The sequence below is a fragment of the Scomber japonicus genome, chromosome 10, assembly GCF_027409825.1.
Source record: "Scomber japonicus isolate fScoJap1 chromosome 10, fScoJap1.pri, whole genome shotgun sequence".
Taxonomy (NCBI): domain Eukaryota; kingdom Metazoa; phylum Chordata; class Actinopteri; order Scombriformes; family Scombridae; genus Scomber; species Scomber japonicus.
This window is the reverse complement of record NC_070587.1, coordinates 3,146,640-3,174,212: the sequence shown is the minus strand read 5'-3', so window position 1 is coordinate 3,174,212 and position 27,573 is coordinate 3,146,640. Positions and strand designations below refer to the sequence as shown.

General features: G+C 39.3%; 1 protein-coding gene across 1 annotated transcript; it reads left to right on the top strand.

Moving 5' to 3' along the window:
• Window positions 1-594: 594 nt before the first annotated feature.
• pear1 (platelet endothelial aggregation receptor 1) lies at window positions 595-27,248 on the top strand. The gene is made up of 22 exons (XM_053327246.1): window positions 595-701; window positions 1,276-1,377; window positions 1,475-1,575; window positions 5,954-6,046; window positions 10,550-10,796; window positions 12,487-12,589; window positions 12,982-13,118; window positions 13,433-13,645; window positions 15,157-15,331; window positions 15,501-15,621; window positions 15,768-15,931; window positions 16,490-16,592; window positions 17,678-17,830; window positions 17,950-18,081; window positions 18,228-18,359; window positions 18,770-18,889; window positions 19,198-19,416; window positions 22,020-22,129; window positions 22,331-22,457; window positions 23,164-23,226; window positions 24,341-24,535; window positions 26,599-27,248. The coding sequence occupies exons 1-22, from the start codon at window positions 595-597 to the stop codon at window positions 26,736-26,738; spliced, it is 3,057 nt and encodes a 1,018-aa protein (XP_053183221.1). The 3' UTR covers window positions 26,739-27,248.
• Window positions 27,249-27,573: the final 325 nt, after the last annotated feature.

Here is a 27,573-nt window from a genome sequence, read left to right as displayed (position 1 = left end):
GAACTCTTTTACAGTCAGAGGCTAAATCTCAACCGCGATTTATAGGTTACCGAGAACCAGATTTCAATTAATCTCTCTCTCGCTCTCTGCCACACTGTGAAACAGCAATTATAGCAAATGAAAAACAAAAACAATGAATGCAAATCTGTAGTTGAGAGCAGGAATGGAACTTTTTTGGTGCTTTTTCCATCTCTGTGTGCAACATTTTCCACTGTACATTTGTTTCATTGAATACTACACAGTTTCCCCGTGTTTAAAGGCTGCGCAGATTCACCACTCATTTAAAAATAACACAATTGAAACAAGTATTGCTTTTGGTTCAGATGTTTGTATTTTGTTTTTTCAAAATGGTTTGTCAAATTCTATAAACTTTAGTTTTTATAGGAGGTGGACACCATGAAAAAAAAATAGAGAAAGAAAAACACCACAAAAATGGCTCAGAAATGGTGATAGAGTTAAAACACTGCCTCTCTTGGTTAAACAAAACTTGATAATCTAAATACAGTATTTTGTTTTGACTGTGTGCCATCTGAGCTGGAATATTTTGTTTTTTCTATCCCACTGGAAAAATATGTCCTCTTTCCCCTCAGGACCATGCCGACTCTGCAGAGCTCCGCTGTCCTGCTGCTTCTTAGCTTCTTCATCGGTCTGTGCTTGTCTCTGAACCCGAGAGACCCCAATGTGTGCAGCGTGTGGGAGAGGTGAGGCCTGTTTAAATACGAGAAGCTAATATATTTTCTTGTTGTGGCATGAAATTAAACATATTTTCTCATACAGAGCATACATGTGTCTGAAAGTTTACTCTGCAGTTTTAACAGGATTCAGGAGGGTCAGTGTTGGTCAAGGACCTCATTTGTCACATAAATGACTTAAAAAAAAACAGCATTATTTGGCCTGAGAGAGAAATTCATAGTTGATCATCTGCCAAAGGGCCAATCAGAGTATCATCACTGCCAAAATCTAAATTCTGTGCCAACTGGCGAGTGTACAGTGTTAATTTCCACCCTGATTTATGCCAGATATGTACATCAATCCATAGCTTTCAAGAAATCCCAGAAATAATACAATCAGATCTTTTTTAATAGTGCCTGAGCTAATTCTTGCATTTTAAATGAATAATTTTAAAAGGCAGAATTCACATGGACAAAGAAAGTACCACTTTACAAACATACAGAACAAATTTGAAGACAATAACATGGTCCTTGTTCAGAAGTGAAACTAATCTATTTTCTGTAAAAATCTTTTCTTTAATAAGTATGTTGTTATGCTTTTCAGCTTCACCACCTCAGTGAAAGAGTCCTACTCTCATCCATATGACTCAGTGACAAAGGAGCCTTGTGCAGACCCTCGGACCTCCTATAGATGCACACGCCACAGGTACCAGCAGCGTGATGACTCATTTTGTGCAGGACCGACTTCCTGTTCCTGTTCTTGGTAATAGAGAGTCAAAGTTGAACTGTGTTATTGTCTTTAGGATCACCTACAAGACAGCTTACAGACAAGCAGTGAAGACAGACTACCGCAAGAGATACCAGTGCTGTCCAGGCTATTACGAGAGCAGAGACAAATGTGTCCGTAAGTAACAAGTAAACAACATTTTAATGATCCTCTCATTTGCGTTCTTCATCATTAATGAGACAGACGGTTGGAAATTTGACATGGAACCAGTGACGAAGGAGAAGAGAGGTTTGGCAAGTTTCAGTCCTCAGCCAGAAGGGAACCAGAGGGGAGTTTTAAACACTATTAGTTCAATTTATATCAGAATAAACTGCTCCACACAGTCGATTGTCAGTAACTTTAAAGATCAGAATTAGGCACTCAACCAGTAGCCTATGTTAACATGCAAAACACAATCACATCTTGTAACTGCAGTCTCTAAAGGACTGACAACATTGTTGAATACTCCCTTTGAAATGTTATTTTTCATTATATTAAAGAAATTCAAAGTTTAGAGCCCAAATTCAAATCTGTGTCAGATAGAGAAATATCAAACAGACTTACTGTAAGCGTCTGTGGCTACAACCAGAGGACCAGCACGCTCCTCTAAGCCAGACTCAAAACAATATTAGTGGGTAAATTGCAAACTAAAACAGAATTATAAAGAGCTACCTCAAAATCAACAAAGACACTGAAGGAATAAAGTTCTAAAAATGATATATATATGTATTTTGGAACCTGAAAGACCCAATTTGGGCTTTAAACAATATAATATATGTTGCATGTCCTTCGGAGGTTTTATCTGATCATCATTTTACATTTACTGCAGGAATCTGGTTCCATGTAAACGTGGTTCTTTGTTAGGAGATATATAATAATCAATTTTGAGTGTTATTTGGCATTGCACTGTATACTCCACTATATCCAGCGCCACAAAGTAAGGTGATGCTTGAACATAATGATGATGGAGGAATACTTTCAGCAAAATGTTTGCTCTGCTTGTGGTGTGCAAGAGAAACAATGTTGAGGAGAATAACATCATCACATTTCTGTACTCACAGTAAGCTGTTTTTTCCATGCAGTGTGCATAGTCAATATGGGTAGCACATGACACGAGAATTACCAAAATTATGGGTTCGATTTCCCTGGGGCTTCTCATGCTGAAAACGTACTGTATGTACTGGCTGCTCTGGCTGGAATTATGAACTTGAAACTGTGTATTGCTGCCGTAGTGTGAAAAACCAGACACTCCCATCATGGTAATTTTCATATTTTCATTTTCGCATAATTTCGACAACTTTTATTTAATTAACAAAACATCTGTTAGTGATGAATTGAGAGGTGTGGCTCAGGGGTTGAACAACAGAAATGCATCACATGAACATGTTCGTGATAACTATGAACCCCAAAAACACCGGAGCCGCTGTGCAGTCATGGAGTAAATGATAAAGAAACAAACATACATCAAGTTGAAAACAAGCTGTCTAAAACTAGAAGGACTTTTGAGGTCAGGTCACGGTGACAGATTTTCACTAAAATTGTAGTTTTTCTTTTGTATTTCAGTGTTTTGATAGTGAAGTGAAGTGTTTTCAACTTGTTATTCTTTGATTCATGTGTGTTTTGTAGATCTATAAATAAATCTAAATCAAAACCGTTTCCATGGAAAAACATTGCTCCATTTGGATTTGATTCGCTAATTGCTTTATCTTGATTTTCTTTAAAAATATACATATTTTCAGATGTTAAACATGGTCCAAGTTCCACAATTTGAGGTGAATGTATGTACAACTGCTCTCTACCAGTCAAAAACCAAAAAAGCTTTAACTTGCTCTGAACACTCTGTTTGTAGTTTTACCTCTACTTCCCCATCAAACTAATCAGATTAATTGTACATGCACTCATTTGCATATTTTGGAAAGGATTGAGGCTTGGATGTGTACAGATGTGTTTTGTGAGTTGCCATTTTTAGTAAAGAATGTTATAAAGAAGCTTAATCTGACTGCTATTGTTTGTTTATGTAGCCTATGGAGCAACTGGGAGCCTGCCGAGAGCCAGATTCCAGGAGCTAACCAATTGAAAATAACACATCATGCGTAACATAAATTTAAAAAAAAAAGTTAAACAGTTTTTCAAACTTTTTTAAACATGGAAAGATACTCCAGTTGAATATGTCCTCTTTAAGCACTTAACTTTAGAGTTAATAGTCAGTTTTAGGCAGTTATGCTTCACAATCAATGTGCAGTCGCAGCAGTAAAAATAAATACCAGTGAGATGCAGCTGTCAACAGTTATCTTATGACACTTCTAAACAAAGTGAAACATGCACAGTCTCACATGGGTTGGGAAAATTCCAGCTTCGATTTACAAACTTCTCGTACATCACTGGATAATTTCAGAAATGAATGATGATAATAACAAGGTTGCTGTGCTTCGTGCCTGAAAAGCTGGAGATACATTTTTTTCACTAAGCAGAAACGATATCCATTTTTGGTCGTTTATCGCTGAGCCATCTTTCACAGTAGTCTCCTGGGATACTGAATGCTGTGTGTGTTTGTTTATGTGTGTGTGTGTGTGTGCGTATGTCCGTGTGTGTTGTGGAAGGTTTTCTTTTGTAACCAAAACACAAAAGCCTTTGGTTTTACATCAGAAAAGCCAAGATGAAGTCAATTGATGTTTTGAGTTTGCATCAATATCTCTGCTTTCAACATGTCATCTATGACTAAAATTACTTCCTAAACCCACTTTCTGTACAAGCCAGTGTTTTTTTTAACTGTCTAAATATATATAATTAGATTTAATTATATTTACCTCCTTCATTTGACGACACGTGAGCCTTTTCTTAGTTCCCCCCCAAATCTCCAACCTCTACACCTTCAACTACAGAGGAGAAAATAATCGTTGAAATTATTGTGTGTTTAGATGGAAAGAAAAAAGTGTGTGCATACAGCTCATAGTTGGAAAACACATGGAGAATTGGTTCTCAGGCATAAATGCATGTTTGAATGAAGTTAATTAATAGCTGAACCACTTACGATGCTGGCATGCACACAACTCCAATAATCTCTTTCTCTAAAAAGAGGAAGCTTCTTGACAGTGTGAATGGTATCTAAGGCTGGTGCTGTGCTTCCCATTTGCACGGCTCAGCCCAGCTGTTGGGCTGGCTCATGTACTGTTTATGATGGGTGGGATAACTCTATAGGGAAAGAATACAATTCAGTTTAATGAGTTTTTGATTGAATAAAAAAAACCTACAAAATTGACATTTGAAATAGATTTAAGTGGTGCATCATCTTTAACTCTTATATACTGCTCAGGGTTACATTTGACCCTTATTACTGTACATCTGAGAGCTATAAAAATACTCTTTTCTTTTAGCATGAAATTTGATATCTTCCCCTAATGTGACCCAGTATATACAAAAAAGGAAATATATTGGACACGTTTCAAAAATGTTCAGCAAAAAATAGCTCTCATGTTTTATGTAACATTGGACCATAATATAGTGTCTTGTATAGTGTTTTTATCATAAAAACTAAAGAGTAAACCTTCCTCTCTGAAAGCTTCATTAAGGATAAATCATGTTTATCTGTGACTGATGAAGTTTAGTATAGAGACTAATTATGTGAGGAAATACTGAGAGGAGTTAGAATATACAAAGGGCATTACACTAACATTGCTAATGTACTATGTGGGGTAAACTGTAAACCTGTTTATTGACATCTTAGGTAACATAACAGGGATGGACAAACAAAAATATATGTGCAGTCTCAGTGAGACAGCGGGTAAAATACCGAGCTAATAGCTTAAAAGCTTTTCCACTACTATATACAAACCTGACCAAACCTACTGATTCTTCTTTTTGTTAAAGGGCCCCAGCCTAAGCACTGACAGTTCCAGTATGCCTTGATCTACTATGCCTTGCATGAATTCATGTTTTAACCCTCCTGTTGTCCTCAAGTCAAGGAAGGAAAGGAGTAGGGAGGGAGGGAGGAAAAGAGGAAAGAACTAAGGAGAGAAGGAAGGAATGAGGGAGGAAATGAGTAAGGAGGGAGGGAGGAAAAGAGAAAGGAACTAAGGAGAGAAGGAAGGGAAGAAGGAAGTAAGGAGAGAAGGAAGGAAGGAAGGAATTGAGGAAGTGGAAGGAGCAAGGAAAGAGGGCAGGAGGAAGGAAAGAAGGAACAGTCAAAGGAGCTGGGGTCAATTTGACCCGGGAGGACGACAGGAGGGTTAAAATAAATGTATTTATATAGTTATTCATGTTATTCATGTTAAATAGCATCGAGATCCGCTGAAATGAACACATTGGAACATGACATGTGGTGTTAATGAAGGGGTATTTGAGCTTGAGAAACATTGTCCTATACAAACTGTACTCTCTACACTGTACAACAGGTGCAGATAACTACATACCTCACCGTATGTTATCAGCTGCATATTAAATATGTCATAATATGCAGTTAAAGTTGACTAATCTCCACATAGCCAAGTCTGTTACTAATTCTGTCTCTCATCAACAGCTCGCTGCACCAAGGAGTGTGTTCATGGCCGGTGTGTCGCTCCAGACCGTTGCCAGTGTGAGGGAGGCTGGCGAGGAAGCGACTGTTCCAGCGGTATGAGGCAGCCTTTTTCCTCTCGCTCACAGACATTTCCTCACCTCTGTCTCTCTAGTTTGCTCTTCCTCCTTTCTTTTAGTCCTTGTGATATTTTTCTCTCCATTTCTTTCTTTTTTCTTCTTTTTTTTTTATCAAGGCACACACACACACACACACATATGCAAATAAACTTCGTGTACACAACAGGAAATGACAACTGGATATTAATCAAGTGGCTGATATTCACACACACCACTCCATCACACATAGAGAAGGCCTTTCCAATGGAAACAGCAAGGGAGCATTACCACATCCAGGGCAATGAGTCATTAATGTCAGCCTGAGTCCAGAAAACAGTTTACTAGTCCAGAAGGACACCGAGCTGCACCTCCCCTTCGTACTGACAGAAATAGTCGTCATTTTTATTATGCTTTTCCTCATAATTATGCAAAGTGCTCTAAAGTGTGACTAAAACAATCAAGTGATATAAAGACAAAACCTCTGACAAAGAGAAGAAACAACAGAAATTTTGAGTTGAGTATCATTTAATGTACTGAAAGTCGCTACAGTCCATTAAAAAAGAGTTAAGACATTAAATCTGCTCTTTCTACTCACTGTGATGTCTTTTAGTCAGCAGAAATAGTTATATAATAGTGATTCAAGAGCAGTGAGTCTAACCCTGTTTGGTTTGTATGAAATCTCCTTAAACTTGATCACCCAAACAATGTGGAGTGTGAAACCGGAGCCGCATTTCACTGGGCTGCTGTTCCCCTCACTAAAATGAAGTTTCCACTACCTTCAGCCCGTTTCATCGCGCTCAGCTGGGTCAAAAGTACACAACCCTCCTTCATTTTCCCCCCTGTTCCTCTGCAGAGAGAAGGAATTAGCTTTAACGGGTAGTGGTTGATGTCTTGACAGGGGGATGATGGGAAAGGGAAATGGAAAATGTTACCCCACTCTCACTCTTGCAGCTCCCTCCATCTCTCCTTACACTCCCTCACTACCAAACCTCACTACTGTCTTCAATTTTCTCTTTTCTTTCATTGTTTTCACACGTTCTCTCTACTCTACTCTACTCTGCCACTCTCTTCTTCCACTCCTCTTTCTCTCTCCAGCCTTGGCTCCACAGTATTGTCCTATAATGGAGTCTTTTTGGCAGAATGAGACCCGACACTTCCTGGATGCCTGTGTGTTGAGCTATCTAACTGTGGGAAAGAGGAGAGGGGCCTGAGGTTTTCATACAGAATACTCTCAGGACTGTTTGCCCATGAATATGGAGACTCGAAGAGAGGAGGGGGGAAGTGTGCTCAACACTCTTCACCATATACAGGAAAGAAGGAGAGTAAAAAGCGAGGAGGGGGAGAGCTGAGATGGAAGAGACTGAAAAACGGGATTATAGTGGTAATGGTGATGACTGAAAGTAAGAGAGGGGGAGAAATGTGGCTCATTGGGAGATTAAAAATGCTATGTCAAAGTAGTATTTGTTTTATGTAGACTTGTTTCAAAGCAGATTTTGATAGAGGGATCAAGAGAGCTGGAATTAAAAATGAGTAGTGTGGTCCGGTTAGATGTCCAGAAGATTATGTGGACTTTGGACACAAGCAAAACCTTAAATACCACATTCACAATGCACAGGGGAAAAAGAAGAATTTTCCCACCATATCAGTGTGCATTCCTTATAAACAGCAGTGAAGTCTTGCCAGTTGTGAAGTGTGTGTCAATCAATGTGTTCACACTCAGTGTTTGTTTCACTATAGAGGTTTTGTTAAAGACACTCTGTGTGGATACATATTCATGGCGCTGAAATTAAATTAGTAAGACTTAATTTATTCAGAAAGTCTCATTGAGATCAAAAGCTCTTTTGCAAGGAGACGTGAGACCCATATTATACACAAACACATTCTCAAGTATTATACAACATATCAGCAAGTAAAACTTCAAAACTAACTTTAGTTGGTTTTGCAGTTCATCCCAATAGTGAGGTGCAAAGTAGTAGAAACCAGTCTTCTTCAGTGCAGAGTTAGTACTGTACAAGGAACAAGGAATGCATCTCAGGATATTCAGTGTTTCTGCAGCTATTGCACCACTGTAGGAAAATCTGCTATCTAAGATAATCATGATGCTTTTGATGCGCTACTGTATTGATTCAATTTCCATTCAGGGCATGAGTCATAATCCAAACATCAAAGTTTGACACTGTTTTGAAATGCATTCATAATTAATTTTACTGAAGGTTAGAAAAAGCTTTAAATTAATAAAAGAGGTCTGGCAGTCATCAAAAGCTGACTATAACCTAATGATGGTCTTGTGTGTGGCAGATCCAGTGATATAGAGAGTTAAAGCTGAAAACTGTCCTGGGGCTCAGGGGTCAAGATCAAGTTCAACCTCCATACAGCAGGTTCATTTCAGGGCATCAGTTGCCACAGTAATGGACACAGACCTTCAGTAAACAGGGTTTCTGAAACGGGGGCTTTCCTCTGACCACAAAAAAAAGATTGTTCATAATTGATTTGGCCATGTTGTCGTATTCTTGAAAATGTCACTACATGTAAATGTCATGATATCCGAATTTTCTGTTGTGGTTTGCGCTTCAGGGCCAGTGAAATCTGTCGTGTTACTGTGATAAATAATCAAATGTAAATAATCAAACACGCTGTAAGTCATTTAACTACCACGCACAGATGCAAACGCTTAGAAGGAAAATAGCCATGAATGCTGCTTTGATGTCAAATGTCAAATTTCTGGCAATGTTGGGTTGATCTCTGCTCTCCATTACAATGATAAAAGTTCGACACACTTAGGCTAAGATAAGTGTTTTTGACAAAGGTAAACAACTTCAGCTGTCTGTTAGAGAAAGTTGTGCACTCGGGGATGTATGTTTACATGCAGATAAACAAGCAGATGAGAGGAGTTTTGATGTTTGTCAGTGGAGGGCTGAGACTCTTCCAGCTGATCCCAGTACAGTTGTTCGAAAATCACACGTCCAGTGTTGTAATTTCACCTATTCACTCACCCACTGTCTGACTGTATCAGCTCTGTACAGTCTTCAGTAAATCTCCCCTGCTGTCCTGGAGAATGTCTGTGTAAACTGTATTCACTGCTGCAGCTGAGTTTCTCATTACTCAACGTGACATACTCCGGCAGACCCTCTCTCCAATGCCCACACAGAGAACAAGAGAAGTTATGATTCATTTAAACAAAAGAGGCAGGGGTCCTGCTCCGAGTTAGTGCAATAAACATTACGGTCCATGGCAGCGCACTTTGCTCCAAGCCAAATTTGGCTGTACTCGACCTTCTGTGTAACTGTCAAAGCAGTGCTAGTGCTTTTCAAAGCTGTGGCGAGGCAGATGTGCAGCAGAGGCAAAGGTGAGGGGAGAAAAACAAGGATACATATGACGTGTATCTCAGGCCTTGGTGAACAGTTCATTGTGTGCATGTATATGTGCTGCTCACCATTAAAAAAAAGAAGATGATTAATAGAGGTTAGCGTGAAATTGTTGGAACCATTTTTAGCTTGAGAGAAGATAACTGAAGCCCATCCATCAGTGATGTCAGCCCTATCGGATATCGCATTTTCTCCATCATGTCCAAGACTGTTGGGGTTATTGATGAGAAATTTGAAGAATGCATGCATGACCGATCTGGGTTCTCATAACGTGATAACGTGACCCAGTGGACCGAGATTTCTCTTAATCATGAATTGAAATCCAAAACTTGCGCGAATCTCCACTACCCGCTGCCCACCCCCAGAGCTAATCCTAAGGCTTCTGTAAAATTAACCATTTAAAACTTGTCTGTCTTGTGAGCTCCATGCAAATCTCCTTGCCAATTTGAAATTTTTGGTTGGTAACATAACACTCCTGAGCTAAAGGGGCCGATTTAGATTTGGAAGCATGGGGGAGATTGACATGAATGTGTGGAAGAGACAGTATGTACCCCCAATCACTCCTCCTCTCTCCTGCGTCTGTTCTGTTCTTCATCTTTACGCTTGCAAAATCAAATCAAATCTCTTTCTGTTTATTTGTTTTTCATGACATCATGTGTTACTGTAAGTGTACACCACAGTATATGAGGGGAAAATTGAATGAGAAAAAACAAAGCTGACTCAAAATCGCCATAGTTGCACTGTATGCAAGTTAGAGTAATCATGTATAATCTTATTTTGCTTCAGTGTTTTTATTTCCTTGCATGCGGAGTAGGTTTGACTCAATGTTTAGAGAAGCAGGCGCATAGTATTACTGGAAGCTGACTGGTTTGAATCGCTGGAAAATGTGGGCAATGAAAGTAAAGACCTCCTCGGTGTGAACGTGTGTAGCTGTTGAAGTGCACAAATGGGGGTTGTAATTTAAAAACACGTAGCATATGATGTCCTATGTAAGTTTAGATGGTAGTGTTTGATTTTTATCAGATCTCTTTTTTTCCAGGTCTTGGTAAGATTAATTTTTTTTTTGGAAATCCAGAAAACAAAAATAAAGTTTAAAGTCGTAATTCATTTTTTTCCATTGTTCTTTTACCTTTCAGCCTGTAATGACAAACAGTGGGGTCCGGGCTGCAGTCAGCAATGCAAGTGTGAGAACGGAGCTCTCTGCGATCCCGTCAAGGGGGCGTGTCAGTGTTCTCCGGGGTACATAGGGCGCTACTGTGAAGAGTCTTGTCCAGCTGGCACCTTTGGGAAGGGCTGCCTGCAGAGGTGCAAGTGTGGGACTGGAGGATCCTGTGATAAAGCAACAGGAGAGTGCATGTGTCGGGACGGATTCACTGGGACTTTGTAAGTGTGCTCCAAAAAACATTTTCAAACAATATCTGAGGAGATGCATTTAAAAATAATTGAAGTCCCCCTACACTCAAAAAGGTGTTTTGCCTATTGTTGCTTCACTTGGACATTTGACCGTTGCTGTGAATGAATGAATGATGTAGAGCTGACACTCAAACACACAGTTTCTTTGGACAGGAAAGTCTGTCCAAACTTTTTACTGGTACTGCATATACATATATATATATATATTTTTATATATATATATAAAAAATAATACCCGTCTGGTTATGGTCTTTCCCCCCAAAAAAGTCCAATTGCCTCGTTAAAATCCTTAAAATTACATTTCCTCCTTTTTCCCTCATAAAAAAATCCAGAATCTGTAAATATGCAAATGTTTTTCATCTCAAAAGTTTAACTGCTGGATTCAAGCTGTCTGTTAATTCAATAAGAAGTCCATTCTCAGTGTAAAATATGTTCAGTGGAGGCTTTATGTCAAAATATGTATGCTGCATACTGGATCATGATTGGCTTAAAAGTAGTTGTGATGTAACAAATCATGCTTGTAGATTTAAACTCTTTAACTCAGATTTCTGATGAGCAGAGCAACTTTCCTCTTTCAGCTCAACATCTGCAAATACATCAGCCACCGTGAAGTGAAGGAACATGAAGCAAAGCACATTTCTGAGTGCCGCGGGGACTTAAACCACATGTTACATACTTTGACGATGTAATCTGTCAAAATGTGCTTTAGTTCTTGGTATGAGACATTTTTAAGATCTAAGAGATGTTGTTAATTATTTCATCTGAGAGGCACTTGACATTGTTCTTAATTTTTCAAGAGGTCTTTCTAACACTGATCCAACCACATTATTTTTGTTTCTAAATTACAAGATGGAGAAAAAAAAAGAAAGACCCTCACGTATGTTATAGTGCATGAGTCATCTGTTACGCCCTGTTTTTCAGATGCCCCTGAGGATGAGTAAGGAATGAAAATTCTTCCCCACTAGATATTAGTGGAAACTGTTATACTGCCAATGTGAAAACACAACACACCACTTTGAGCTGAATAAAAAAAAAAAAGAAAAGGGGGCGAGGGGCTTGGCAACAGTGATTATGGGATAAAGCTCCTTGATGAATTATTTGAAGTATATCCATGTTATTCTACCTCTAGGGTGGATTAGAAAATGTAACGTCCCAAACACTGAATTGTACTACAGGTAGTTTCAGCCAAGAAATCTGATTGGTCAAAGACAAATTCCAACTGTGCTGATGACTCCCATAAAGCATGGATAGCAGCTACGATGCCAAGTCTTGTCGTAATAAGGGAGCTACTGTTTAGATGTTTTAATGCTCTTTCCTTGCTTCCTTCTATTTTTTTAAAACTCCTTTCCTTCAGGGCGTTCCTTCAAGAGGACGTACTGTTTGCATTGTAAATTTGTTGTCTAGAAGGACATTTTTGGAGCGATCATGCATGTAAAGTTACATGATTTCCACATTTTTAAGCTCTGAAAGTGGTGATATCAGTATCTCGAGCTTTGTGCTGATGCTTTATTAACTAATTTCAAACTGTTTTTGGACTGTTACAACACAGTTCAAAAACATTTACTCAATTCTTAAGGAATGTCCCTGGATACATGGACTGTTTTTGACTAAGTGGTCTATTATCTCGTTATTAAGCATCTACTCTATCCTTTCTCCCCAGCTGTGAGAAGGTGTGTCCCAGGAAATGCCAGGCACGATGCCCCTGCCAGAACGGTGGTATCTGTAAGGGCAAAGGGATCTGCGCTTGTCCCCCTGGATGGACGGTACGTTTTCAAGTTGAAGCCCACGTTGACTCTGCTGTTATCTGTGGAGGTTGTCAGATTTTGAAGTTCAGAGTGAGCTCATTCGTTGTGGATGTTCCAGCTGGCTCCCAACTTTGGACAAGAAGTTTTTTTTTTTTTTTTTTTTAAACACTGATTTATTTCTAAAGACATTTTTGAAGGCAACCTGTCATCTCTGGAGATATGCAGATGCAAAGTTTTCCAGTTATGTGAAAAACTCATCATGAGGGTTTTTTATTTTATTTGGAAGACATGCATGAGAGGAGTCATGATTGCACTCCCACCAGAGAGCAAACTAACTGTTTTTCTGATTCCAGTTTTTGCAGTGATGCATTCACTTCTCATTTGACATTTGTCTTTATCCCTCTCTGCAGGGTGAAGTTTGCACAGACCGTTGTCCAGAGGGAAGATTTGGATCAAACTGTGCTGAGGAGTGTGTTTGCCACAACAGGGGAAAATGTGACCCTCAAAATGGACAGTGCCAATGTGCCAAAGGTTTCACTGGTACAAGGTGTGTATGTAAACGCATGTGTTGGAATGAGTGAAAGAGTTAATTATATTCCTGCATGTGCCTTTCTTTGTGTCCTATGGGCCCATTCATGTCATTGTGTCTGGTAAAGTATTCTCCCTCCTTTAAATAGTTATTGATTGAAGCCCTGTTGTGTCTTTATGGAAAACTGTAAATCACTAAAAATTGTAAAAGCTATTTATCAGGAATGCGTGATAAATACAGCCTACAGTCTAACATTGTACCACAATACGAAAGGATGTTAAGATTTGATTTCATGTGCGAATCCACAACAGACTTCTGCTTTCTGCCCTCAGGTGTAATGAGGAGTGTGCTGTAGGCTCGTACGGTCAGGACTGTAAAGGTGTGTGTGACTGTGCTAACGGCGCTCGCTGCTACAACATTGATGGAGGCTGCCTATGTGAGCCGGGCTTCAGTGGTCCACAGTGCAGAGACAGGATGTGCGCTCACGGCAAATACGGCATGCACTGTGAGCGCACGTGTCTCTGCCAAGACAAACACACTCTCAGGTGAGTGAGTGTCTGGAGAAGATTTAAGCTATGGAAACATTTCTCTGAGGCAGTGCTAATCAGAGGACCAAATTTAATCATCTCATTGGTCAAGTTAATGAAACTTCAATGAGCTGAGCTACTGAGACACCATTTTTCATGAGTTACGTAGCTACTGGTAGCCTCATACTGTATACATCTTAGCTCATAGCTCATCGGAGGCCTGGGGCCCATTTTACCAAATTTGCAACACCCAAGCTGCGACTTGCAACATGAGGTCATTTTCCTCTCATGTTCATTTAACTATTCAAAAGAAACACAATACTTACTGACCCATGTACGAGAATAGAAGAGGAGTGTAGGACGCATAAATTTATCAGCGTTTTGTGGGTGGGAACATTTATAAAACTGAGCACTGAAACTATTTGCAATCTGAGCATAAGCAGTGCTCGCAAATCACTTTAGTGAAAGAGGCCCCTGTCCTGTATAATTAGTATAGTTTAGGGTAGACAGTGGGGAAAATTACCCAAGATAATTGCCAAAGTCATCAGTTAGTCTTCATCCTCAAACTGCTCTCTTCTGAACATGAAGCATATTATTTAGAAAAAACATCTAATAAAGCATAAATCTCTCCTTTGTAAAGTCCAAGTATGTTTTGAAGGCCACAGCACCTCTAGCTGGTTGGTCTGATTAGCTTTTGTTGACATGTGTGTCCATAAAATGAGAGGGAAGAGATCTGTTAACTGCTGAAGACTGCAGTTGCAAGTGGTTTTACTCTTTCAGTCAAGGCTAATGTTAGCTACCTCTTAACTGGAAATTAATGAACTGTGGTCAAAATTAGCCGTAACCTCTAAAATTATTTCAATTGTCATCTAGTAGCACAGACTTGGCAGAAATATTCATAAGTAGTTTTCAATAATTTCAGCTGAAAATAAAAAGTTGTGTTTTTTTTCCTTAGAATGAGCCTTTTATATGTTTCTACAGTAGCCCAGAATAGACACACCAAACACTGCCTCTAGATAGGACTTTTCATATTTTTTGTGAGTTTCGTGGCCATTGTTCTCCTGCATGTTTGAAAGGGGAGGGGTGTTTAGTTTAGTTGCAATCTGCAACCTCACTGCTAGATGCCGCTAGACCCTACACACTGCACCTTTAACTGTTTACACCACACATTTTGCTTTATTGGAGCTGAGTGTCTCCACACATTTTATTATTAAAGTCCAACAAATAGATGGTACAACCGCATTTATGTTATGTATTTTTTTGCTGAATGAAACCCCTTCTCTAAGTGACTATGTGGTCATGTACTGGCGGTACTCACTCCTCACCACCAGTATCCACAGACCCATTAGAGTACACAGCTTACAGCAACAAATTATAGATGTAATTTATCATAGTTATAGTTATTTTCTTGTTTTGGTTTTTCTTTTGTGTGTGTATGTGTGTGTGGTTCTTAAAGTCAGCAGTTTCCTGCTGCCTCATTGTGTTTTTGTTACGATTTTATCATATAAATTTCTGTTTTCATTGACCAGCTGCCACCCAATGAAAGGAGAGTGCACATGCCAGCCAGGGTGGGCTGGACTGTACTGTAATGAGACCTGCGCTCATGGTTTCTACGGTCATGGTTGCCTGGAGCCGTGTTTGTGTGTAAATGGAGGGGTGTGTGACGGCGCCACTGGCCAGTGCCATTGTGCCCCCGGGTTTACGGTGAGTGTGGATGAAATGATAAGTTTATATGAATCAGTCTGTATTGATAAACAATAGCTCTTAGGCCTAACATGTAACCTCTTAATTGTACTGCATGTGTAATGTCAATATCTCATTTAGTCTGCCTTCTAGGGTTTATTACTGAGGTTAATATGTTTTATTAATGTAGGGGGTTCACTGCGAGAGTCCATGCAAAAGTGGCACCTACGGCAAGAACTGCTCCCTTGAATGCTCCTGTGACAACTTCGTTGACTGCTCACCGATCGACGGGACGTGTTTCTGCAAAGAGGGTAAAAAGTTTACACAGAGATTGACACTGAGAAAAAGGAAGTGTGTCTGAAAGTCAAAATGTGATTTGCTGAAAGACTAGTCACAGAAACTTTTATCAACCATGTAACTGGTTTAATAAGGCTGATGGTCCATTGTGTTTCTGCAGGCTGGCGAGGGCCGGACTGTTCGGCCCCCTGTGCTGAGGGAACCTGGGGCCCAGGATGCAACGCCACCTGCCACTGTGCCAACGGGGCAAAATGTAACCCTGCAGATGGATCCTGCACGTGTACAGCCGGCTGGCAGGGGGTACGGTGTGACCAATCATGCCCAGTGAGTGCCTGAAAAAGACCTTTTAGCTTAATTCGTTTGTAAAGTTTCCAAGATGATATTTAAAGATCCATCAGATAATTACAAACCAGAAAATCCAAATTCAAATCCATTATATTTTCAGAAATGTAATAATTATACCTCACAGTGCAAATCTCCGTGCAGAGTGCTGACTGTGATTATTATGAATGATCCTTAAAATGCAGACAAGCACCAAGAAAATCTAAAAAATTATATTTCATTAAACTTGTGTCACATGGAATTATGGTTGGAGTTATTCCCCTACTACTTCTCAGTTTGTCTCCCAAAGCTAACAAATGTCCTGGATTCAAGCCACAACATTGCATAAAAACACATGACACTTTGTAAGATAATACCAACTCTAGAGGATAAGAAAAATGCGTGTACTTCTCTTGTCTTTTACTGTGCCAACCCGCCAGGCTGTCTATACTACAACACACTGCCAGTGTAGTATTTTGTCTGATTCTGACTGAGCTGGCTGACTGTTGAAGAGATTCCCCTGACAATTTTCTGCCCATTGGCATTTGTTCACATGTGCAGATGGGCACGTTTGGGCCAGGCTGCCTGAAGAGGTGTGATTGTGTTCATGCCGATGGCTGCCAAGCTACCACTGGGGAGTGCCACTGTCTGCCAGGCTGGTCGGGTAAGTGATGACGTCTTCCCAGTTTCGCTGCCAGCTTGGCTTTAGTATCACTGATAAGGCTCGTCCAACAGAGCTGAGTGAGCCACAGGTTTTCAACCATCCTCACTCATGTTGAAATAATGGACTTGAAGGATCATCAGTGGTTTTGCACATTTTTGATCATTATCTACAAATCTACTTGACATTACCATCTTTTTTCTAAATATACCATCAATTTGACAATCAGTTCAACCCTTTTTCATTCATATTTAAGTGTGCATGGATGCTAAAATACCTGAGATTTCAGACAAAGAAATTGCCAAACAGCAGTATTTTCAAAGCACGAAACAACCAAATTCATATTATTACAACAATCCATCCCATAAGGAGCATGGTTTAGGTGTAATGACAGCAAGAAGCAACTGTTCGTTCAAAACAATCCTAAAGAGGTTAGCGTAGATGCAGCTATAGCATGTGGTATATGGGAAGTGGAGACTATTTCTTCATTGGAAGAAGAACAAAGAATGGCACTGGAGGCTTTTCTCAATGGAAAAGATGTTTTTGCTCTTCCCCCGACTGGCTTCAGCAAGAGCTCTCCTAGTATGTCATATGGTTCGTTGATCTGATTGGTTGAAGTTAGCCTGTGATAGACAATGATAGACAGATGGTTTATCCAATCACCTGCCAAGTATTTTTTGAAAGAGCCTGTTTGAAAACTGACTTTCCAAACAGTTTCCAAGGACGACTTCTCAGATGGTTCTGTGTAACAAACCATCTGGTGTGTCAGGTTACATCATTTGTCCTCAGGGTTGTATTTTTCATGCAAAGGAGGAATATAATTCAGTTCATTTAATCAAGTTTTAGACCAAAGCGCAAATTTAAGTAGTTTCTTCAATATTTTCTATTTTAGGCGACTTTATATTTTCGATTCACTATATTTCAGGGGTAAAACTGCTCTACTTGCTCTTAATTAAATTAAAATGATAAAATATATATCAAAAATGGAACACTCTCAATTTATACTTGAACTTTTGATAACTGAATACATTTCACTGCTGATGCTGGTTAACTTTGACTGAAAGCAGGACTCAACTTTTTCCTTCCAGGTCCTCGCTGCAGTGAGCCATGCTCAGAGGGTCTGTGGGGGCGCCACTGTAACCAGACCTGTTTCAAGCATTGCCCCAACAGTGATACGTGCTTGAGGGAAAGCGGAGCATGTGTGTGTCGTCCGGGCTTCTGGGGAGTTACCTGTCAGAACAGTGAGTGTTTTTATTGGACAGCTAACACAACACAAATCTGATTAGAAGAAACCCTGAGCTGTGCTTGATTGACTGTGTAACTTCTGCACTTGTTTACTCTTTGTCTCTTTGTCTGGCAGAATGCAGAGTGGGAATGTATGGTGACCAGTGCAGTATGTCCTGCCCGTCCTGCAGCCAGTCGTACCGATGCCACCATGTGACAGGAGAGTGTGATTGCCTTCCTGGACACACCGGACCCAACTGTGATCAAGGTTGGCATTTAACACCAATAATTATAAAGCCATGCACAAATTAAATGTTACTGTATGCTTTGCTGATGTCAAACAGGAATATTCTACATAGGTCTCTACGTAAGCTAGTGCAGGTCATTTTACAGGTTGCATTGCGTGTGTTACAGTTTGTCCAGCTGGCTATTATGGCAAGCATTGCTCTGAAGTGTGTGTCAACTGTGCCAACAACTCCACATGCGACCACCGAGATGGTCACTGTGAATGTTTGCCCGGCTGGACGGCTACTGACTGCTCAATACGTGAGTATGACATTATAATGCAATCAACAAAAGTGCATTATCCATAGTAAATGCGTTGTGATTGCTGTGTGCTGACTAACATGAAATGCAACTGCAGCAAGACAAATATAGTTGATTGCTGCAGCAATCTCACCATAACATCCATGAGGCCCCACTGCTATTATGAGCACAAAGGCAACTGTTATCATCAAGGTCCTGATAGTTGTATTGAACGCCCTCTTGAGTGTCATGGCTTTTTCTTTCCAGTTTAATATTTCTCAAGAAAACAGAATTCAATCTTTAGAAACTTTTAGTAACTTCTAATACATTCTGAACACAAATCTGGTGAATTATGAGCACACAAATAGAGCTTTATTATCTTTGCAGCATAAATAAATACTTGGATGTTATGTTTATCGTGTGTTTTTCAGCATGTAGCCCAGGACGTTTCGGTGCATTCTGTAGTCAGACCTGCTCTTGTCCAACCAACTCCATCTGTGACCGGTTTACTGGGGAATGTTTGTGTGAAACTGGAGATGACTGTAAACAAGGTAAAATACAAATGGATTTTCCCATGAATACAAAGGCTAATACAGAGACTTTCATTGACTTTGCTCTCCAATCTTCTTTGTGATTTAAGTGCTGTGACATTGATGAGATAATCAATCCAATTTGGTCAGTCTGAGTCTTGGAAAATGATGGTTAAAAACTTAATTCAACTGCTTTGATTTTCCATTTTTGATTTCAATGATAAAAACTACCCATTTCCTTCTGACTGTTCCACCTCAGAGACTGAAAGTTAGTTAAAAGCTGTTGTAGCTGCTATACTTGAGTTATCTTTTCACCCTCTCTTTGACAGACTCGTCAGAGCCGTCAGGCAGCGTAATGGTTCCTCTTCCCCCTGGTGAGAGGGAGTCATGGGGGGCCATTGGTGGCATTGTTGTGCTAGTAATCCTGGTGGTCCTGCTGCTGGCTCTCCTGCTGCTCTACCGCCGCAGGCAGAAGGACAAGCAGAACAACACACCAACTGTCTCTTTCTCCACCAGCCGCACGGTCAATTCTGAATACGCCGTCCCAGGTACAGTACACAGGATATTGAGAGTGAGAGTCGATCAGAAGATTTTAAGTAGCTAAAACACATGGGAAAATATTGTAGATGTCTTGTGAGCCAATGTTTCAGCCTGAATTACAGGGAAAACCAAAACCCAACATCCACACTCACTTTGAGTCGTGTTCCTGTTAAGTCCACAAGGGCTGTCCCACTGTCAAATTGTCAAGTGCATGATGGCTGTTCCGTGTTCTCCCCACGGAAAGGGCAACCCAGTGTACAAAACGGATATTACTCGATATTCCACATTTGTTTTTGTTTTTGTTTATTTTTTTCCACAAAAAGGGAATCAGTCAGGTAATAAACCTAAAAAGAATGAGGAATGCAGCGTTTCAAATTTCATGTGCATACTACAAACACAGCCCATCAATCTTTTACCTCAATAGCCCAATAAGCAACAATAAGTAACATTAAATAACATTAACCCATATCCCACCATTATAAATAACATATTTATCAAATCATACATTCATCAAAATACAAATATATAAATCATTTCATTTCGAAATACTAATTTCATAATTTGAATGTGCGCTTCACAAGTCAAATATTAAGCACCATATTAAATTCAATCAAAAAGCAAAAAGTACATTCGTTTTGTATAGGCCAAGCAGGAAACTACAGCTGAACTACAGCTCCCAAAATGCCCCGCGGCAAACCAGGAAATATACCGGCCCGCGATTCATTCAAACTTTTATAAAGCTAAGGAGAATAGATACAAACGGACACGGAAGGTACAATGCAATATTAGAAGTCTAAATGTCAGCTTTACATCCCACAGCTTGCCACCGCATCAGCTTTTAACTTTGGATTAGAATAGCGTTGTCTTTATCACTTGACCGAACTGTTTAACTTTCGTCTACCGGAGCATAGCGTTCTCTAACATGCAACATAAGCACAATAAACAACATAGCATGGCGACAGCAGACGACATGAAGCGTACAACATAAAAGCAGACAAGAAAGCATTTGAAATTAAGAGAGAACTTACCAAGTGGCTGCACACCGGGTTGAAAGTCACTACAAACTAAATGAATCTCGCGCTTCCTTTTAACGTAGTAAACACCGGTCAGCTGTTCTCACAGCACACCTCTCTCTTAAAGAGACATTACACTATTAGGCTGCGACACCTCAAACGTTTCTCTATGACTGCATTTGTAGCTCTGGTTTAAAGTAAATAAGTATTTGAATAAACATGTAAATAAGAAATAACAAAATTATGCAACTCCTACAGAAAACACAACAATGGCTCCCTTGCAGACATTTTGAGCTCTTTATGCACATCTTCTGTAAGTCTGCATTCCTTCAGACTTTGCCTGAGTGAATTCCTCATAGTTTATAGCATAGTGATGTTAAGTTAGGGGTTGCATGGGGAAGCCCAGAAGCATTTTTAAAAACAAATAAACAAACAAAACATTTATGTCCAAATTTACAAAGAAACACTACATTAACAAGGATTAAATGATTCCAATGATGCCATTTTGACATAAACAAGTAAACTGATTGACAATTACCTCTCATCCATTCAGTAAGTTCAAATCAGGCCCTTGATTGCCTTGGCGAGAATGAAAGTAAAAAATGTAAAATAAAAAGGTCCAAACCCACAATCATATGTAACATGTTTTGGTATTGTCAGGGTAATGTGAAAAGTCACAAACTTCTTTCCAATTACTATTCATTATAGCCATTTTACAGCGTCTTGCACCCAAGTGCTGACCAGGTGACGTCAATTTAGCCCATTAGGTTTCAGGGTTTGTGCTTGAGTGGGGACAGTGAGATTGGGCCCAGACTTTGGGAGGTTTTAGGTGCCATGTCTGGCATTTTAAAACTGTCAATAACTAAAATTGTTTTACATATAATAGATCTGCAACTAAGGTTTATTTTCATTATCATTTAATCTACTGAATACTTTCTCGACTATTTGTGTGGTCCACAAAATGTCAGAAAACTGTCCATTCAGCATTCCCCAGGTTAATCTTTAAAATGTCTTATTTTGGCTGACCATATTCCAATTTCCAGTCCCAAAGATAATAATTATTTGGACTAGAAGAGTATGAAAACATAAAAATATTAAAATTTAGGAAGCTGGAACAAGTTTTGCCATTTTTGCTAAAAAAAAAAAATTCAAAATTGACTCAACAACTCATAAATTAACTAACTAATCATTGCAGTTCTAATATATAACTGTCAAATGGTCAAAATGCCAAAACACAAGCCTCTACTGTATGTCATGCCAGTGGTTAGGGTTAGTGTGAGTGTTTCTCAAACATGAGCTCATAAATCTCATAAATCTGACTGTTTTACTTTTGCAGGAAATCATGTAAACGTGTGCATGTAAAAGAGTGAAATCATTTTTAATGCTGACTAGTAAACATTAGGTTACAGTTCAATTTTTACATTGTGGATATGTAGCATTGTAGCACAAAATTATTCATTTTTATTTTGTTGCAGTTTGTGCATAATGTGGATTTAATAATGTTTTTGTAATGGGCGTTCCACAGAGATGCATTTTATTAACCTTGAGGTAATTTAATTGCAGCAGACGTGATTCCATGTGTTTGTTTTGGCCTGCAGATGTTCCTCACAGTTACCACCATTACTACTCCAACCCCAGCTACCACACACTGAGCCAGAACAGACCTCCACTGCCACACCTGCCCAACAACCATGATCGCACCATCAAGGTGAATGTCAGCTTTGATTATCTGATATTAAATGTAATGCTGAACTGCAGCAGTGGGACAAATGTGCCATGTATCCAGGGCTGTGCAGTAACAGTCTGTTACTATATACTCTTTTGTGCTACATTAAAATGACATTACTCTACGTCAAAAGCATGTTTTCTTTGGATTTCTGATTGGTTTATTATTCTTTCTATCATGCAGAACACCAACAACCAGCTGTTCTGTAGTGTGAAAAACATGGAGCGGGAAAGACGGGGCCTGTTTGGGGTTGAGAGCAACGCGACTCTGCCTGCAGACTGGAAACACCACGAGCCCCGCAAAGACTCAGGTCCGTCCTTATGACTCTCAGATTGAGGATAATTTAAATTACACTTTAAATTCCTCACTTTTTCCTGAGAAACATGCGGCTGTAGAGTGAAGTGAAATGAGTGGATTAACATTTACAAGCTAATAAAAGTAAGGAGTTGGTTTCCTGACGTCCTGGCCGCAACTTTATAAAAATAATCTGTTAAACCTGCAACCTGTAACATGTGATCTTCTGCTAACACAGCTCAAAAGTAGTTTCTCATTGAGTGTCAGTGGAAAGCTTTAGTTTTGTCATCTGGTCAGAACCATCTTTCAGGAAGTAACAGAATATATTTGACAATAAAATAATCATTCTTAAAGACCTTAAATAAAAAGGCACATCTCAACTATTAGTAGCCTAAGTGTAAAAATACCTGTACTGCTTTCAAAATCCCAAATGTAACTAAATATTCTGCTCACCACACAAGTAATGTAAGTGCAGAGAAATTCAACACAGAGCCATGTAGTAAAAGCTAAAAAAGTAAACTTAGAAAGTATCTTTAATACAGTATAAAGGAAAGTTTATCGACCATTACATCTCCTTTGGGCCGAAAATCATTTCAGTCAACAATACACATTTAATATGCGACTATAAAAACAATAAGGATATAATAAAAAGAAAAGCAAATGCTAAATGTGTCCAAGACGTCTTATCTGCTTTTGATTAATTTGTCTTTTATTGTTTACAGGAGCTTTTGGAATAGATCGGAGCTACAGCTACAGTGCCTGCCTCGGAAAGTATTACAATAAAGGTATTTTATCACCCTGTTTTCACCCTTTATTTATCACATGCTAGAAATATCCAGACTACATCAACAAGGTATAAAAGCATAGGTGCTTTATTGCAAAGACTTTGATCTTTTTAACATATCTTTCTTTTGTTGTACACCCATAAAGAAAATTAATACAGACTATAATTTATCTTAATTATTTTAATCCAAAACACTCATTACCTCACAAGTACTCATGACTCCAATCATATCTGTTAGCCAGGCTAGTGGCATGATTTTATAGATGTTACAATGTTGGACTGTCAGTCAGTCTGTCCACTTCTAGTCCAGACTAAAATATCTCAACAACTTTTATACAGACAGCCATGAAATCTTATCCAGACATTCATGATCCCCAGAGTATATATTGTAGTCACTTTGATGATCTCCTGCCTCCTTCATCGTGCCACATCATCAGATCTGAATTCTGTTTTGTTCTTGGGTCTATGATGAATGTGGTAAACATTTGGTTTTTGACCCAACATCTGCAAAACTAATGACATCCCCATCAAACTCTGCTGTGCCCTGCGTTTAAAGCTAATTAGCAAATGTTACCGTGCTAACACACTAAACCAAGATGATGAATGGTGGTCAACAGTGTACCTGCAAAACATTAGCATGTTAGCATTTTGCTCCAAGCACAGCTGGGCCTAATTAAAGTCTCACATAGTTGTAAACAAGGCCAAAAAGTCTTATTCTTGTTTTTAACCATTATTGACAGATGAGAAGTATCACTTTTGTTGAAAAATGTGTCCTTTGAAACCAGCCAAAATAATAAGATTAAGTATTGAAAAACGTCACAGTGTTTGAGGTTGATAAAAATGATTTAGATTATTCACGGGTCATGATATTTAACTCTCCATCAGGTTTTCTTTCTCAACCCATAAAATGAAAAGGTATTAAATCTGAACTTTCTTCAGTCAGTCTTGGGAAATCATAACTCATAAAGACATTTAAAAAACTTGGAATGCTTTCAAGTTAGAGCCCGAACTAGTAGTAGTACTCTTTGATCCTGCTGTGCTGCTTTTCTGACTGTCAATGTGTACTTCAGATGTGTTTTAACTTCTCTCTTTCTTTGCATCCTGTGTGGCGACAGAGCTTAAGGACACGGTGGCAGTTAGCAGCAGCTCTCTGAACAGCGAGAATCCTTACGCTACCATCAAGGACCTGCCCGGCCTGCCTTTCTGCCCCCCAGAAAGCAGCTACATGGAGATGAAGTCGGCAGTGCCCAGAGAGAGAGCGTACACCGAGATCAGCCCTCCGCCATTCAACACAGCTACCTTACGCAGAGGTGAGCAGCATTGCAGACCTACTATTGGTCCAACGTACTGATGAGTGTTAGTTTTTTTATAATGTGACACAGGCTTCAGCACAGCATAAATCGGTGTTGAAAAATATATTATTAGACATATATCTTTTAATCATATCATCAGTTATTTTTGTGACCCGATAACACACAGTATTAGCTGGTTGAGGATGAATGTGAAAGAGAAGGTGACAAGAAATGAAACACAGCAACATTGAACATATGTGAGCCATCAGAAACAAATAAACAACATACAGTACATCTGACTTTCATTCCAACAAAGAATCTCAAAACTGACTTAAAGGTCAACCAGTGTAACAGACGAGCTTGTTATAAAAATGCATCATCCTTCCACCTTTCATCAAAATCAGATTATGTACATATGTCCACCAATGTGATGAGGATGCGATTTCAAAGAAAATTTGCTAAAGTCAAAACTCATTTGAGTTTCGACCAGTCAAACTTGAGAAGAGGATTTGTGCTCATGGCCTGTCTGACAGATGGAAGGATGGACTTACTCACATCCTGAGCCTGTTGAATAAACAACTGTTTACAACTAAGCACAGAAAATACTCTAAAGGGAAGAGGAAGAGCAAGAGAGAGGAAAATCAGGGTGGCCCAGGATGTTCTTTTATTACCGCAGTGTTTTATTATAGCATGGACATCAGTATTACATCAATCAATCAGTCAGTTCAAGAGTTCAAAGTTCAGGAGGATCAACTTCCTAGATTAATGGAAATATTGGCTCGATGGAGGTGCCATTGTTTTCCCTCAAAGTGTTTTTCCTCTAATGAAGTCGAATATCACCAGTGTGACGCTTGAAAACTTTGGGTGAGGAAAAGAGGAAGAAAAAATGCTCTCTGTTCCATCAACAATATACTTTAAGGGAAGAATGCGGTCAACGATAGAAAAATAAACATGTTAAGTCAGCTTTGCCTTCGTAATTTAATAACAGGAACAAGGTTTGTGTAATTCATCCTTGTCTGTTTGAATTTGTAAATGCAAAGTGAGCTCCAGGAGACAAACTGGTTAAGTATAGATCAAAGTCAGTCCAGTGAATCCTTTTTTAATCCTCCAATCTGCAACATCAAACTAACACATGTAATGAAGTCTGAAAACTGAGTAGTGAGTACTATCACAGAATTACTAAAAAGCCAACTTGCCTCCAAAACCAAAACCAACAAAATCCAAACATGAGGAGAGCTGGTATTTTATTTAAAACATGCAGCGGAGTTAGAGAAGGACTGTGTGGATTTAGAAGTGTGTAACAGGGTACGTGCAGATCATGAAAAGCATTGGATTGAGTTAAAAGGTACTAAGTAATAAACACTCTTCAATTTCATCTACAAACATCTGATATTTTTTCATCATGTCAGCTATAAAATGTCTTCGTATGTGATTGCGGGCTATCGGGAGATGTTATACACCTATAAACTAAATGTGGGATTGTTTTGACAGTGGATTGTGGACGTTGGCGTTTCAGTCGGCAGAAACATTAACGCTTGATTGAATCATTACTTATCTTATTTTCTCCAGTCAACAGTCCATAACCCCTAAATGTATGGCCAAGAAAAGCACCATATTCTCACATTTAAGAGCCGTAAACCAGTCATTGTTTGGTATTTCGGCTTGAAAATGTATTTAATAGCTTAAACTGTTATTAAAATAGTTGCCAATTCATTTTTATAACCATTTCAGCTTCAGCAAAAACCTAAATGAACAAATGAATTAATCTTGCTTCATTGGTTAATTCATCCATTCATCCATCCATCCATCCATTTCCTGCAGTTTATTCAGGGCCAGGTCACATTAATTAAAATCATTAGGATTTTTATACTCATATTGTCCCTGCTGATATTCCATCATACTTATTTTGGCCGTTATGATTGTGAAATGGCTATTAATTGCATTCTAGCCTATGTGGTGTTAATAATGTGTTAAAAAGTATGAGATTGAACTCTGTGACCCTTGCACGATCTCTGGTAGAAAGATCACTTCTCGCTCTTATGTCTGTTTATCTCTGTGTGTCGTTAATCTTTTCCCTCCAGAGCGTCAGAGTTCCCTCGGACACGCTCCTCATGAAGATCCCCAGAGCCACTACGACCTCCCTGTTAATAGTCACATCCCTGGACACTACGACCTGCCACCGGTCCGCAGACCCCCTTCCCCTAGGAGAACATCTCAGTGACAGGTCACATCAGCAGAACAAGTTTACCCCGCTCCTCACTTCACTTTGAGGATGATTTCAGGCCTGTGCTCGCAAAGAAAAGAGCAAACTTTATGCTCTGCTTTGACAGTCAGAGCTCGGACCACCCACACGGCAGCAGAGCCGTCTGTCCCACTGAGGAACTATTGTTTGCTGTGGATGCCCCCCTTTCCAACTCAACACCGCCCCTCTGTGGGCCAAAGTGGTACTTATCTCACCGTGACAGACTTGTCATCCAGACTGGGGAGCCAGCGAGCTGCATTGAGGAAGGCTGGACTGTGGCGACGCCAGTGGGGCTTTTGCTGCATTTACCTCCCATGGGAAAAATACGCCATAAAGACTTTGCGGTTTAAGGGAGCAGCTTGGGAACGTTTGTGTTTGAACTCATCTAAACATGCTGTAATTGTAGTTTTCCACACATTTTGCTTGCTACTGATCAGCTGTTGTGCATGTTTAAAGGACCCTTTTTTATCAGATTTTCAAAGTTATTTCTGTCTTCCAAAGATGACTAATGTAGACATGGTTTACATTGTTATTTTGCTTTTTTTGATTAACAGTGTGAAGTATTTTACATTTTCAGAATCCACCTTTTTTTTAACAGGCAGCTTTGGATGTATTCATGTACTTGCTTTGTTTGACTCTTTGACTAAAACAATGTAAACTGCCAAAAAAAAAAGAAAGATTTTAGTTAATGTGTTAACAGCAAACAAAGCATTGAAAAAAATACTGCCGTTAAATTGTTTATTTTCTGTGTTTTAAATAACATTGTCTATACTCTACTGTCGTTTCTCAGGCTGCTTTACCAGCACACCATGTT

Excerpts from the sequence above, each read along its gene's own strand:
- pear1 (XM_053327246.1), top strand. The coding sequence starts at position 595 with ATGCCGACTCTGCAGAGCTCCGCTGTCCTGCTGCTTCTTAGCTTCTTC. Across the intron at positions 6,047-10,549 it reads AGGAAGCGACTGTTCCAGCG|CCTGTAATGACAAACAGTGG; the intron begins GTATGAGGCAGC and ends TTTACCTTTCAG. Across the intron at positions 15,332-15,500 it reads ATTGTGCCCCCGGGTTTACG|GGGGTTCACTGCGAGAGTCC; the intron begins GTGAGTGTGGAT and ends TTATTAATGTAG.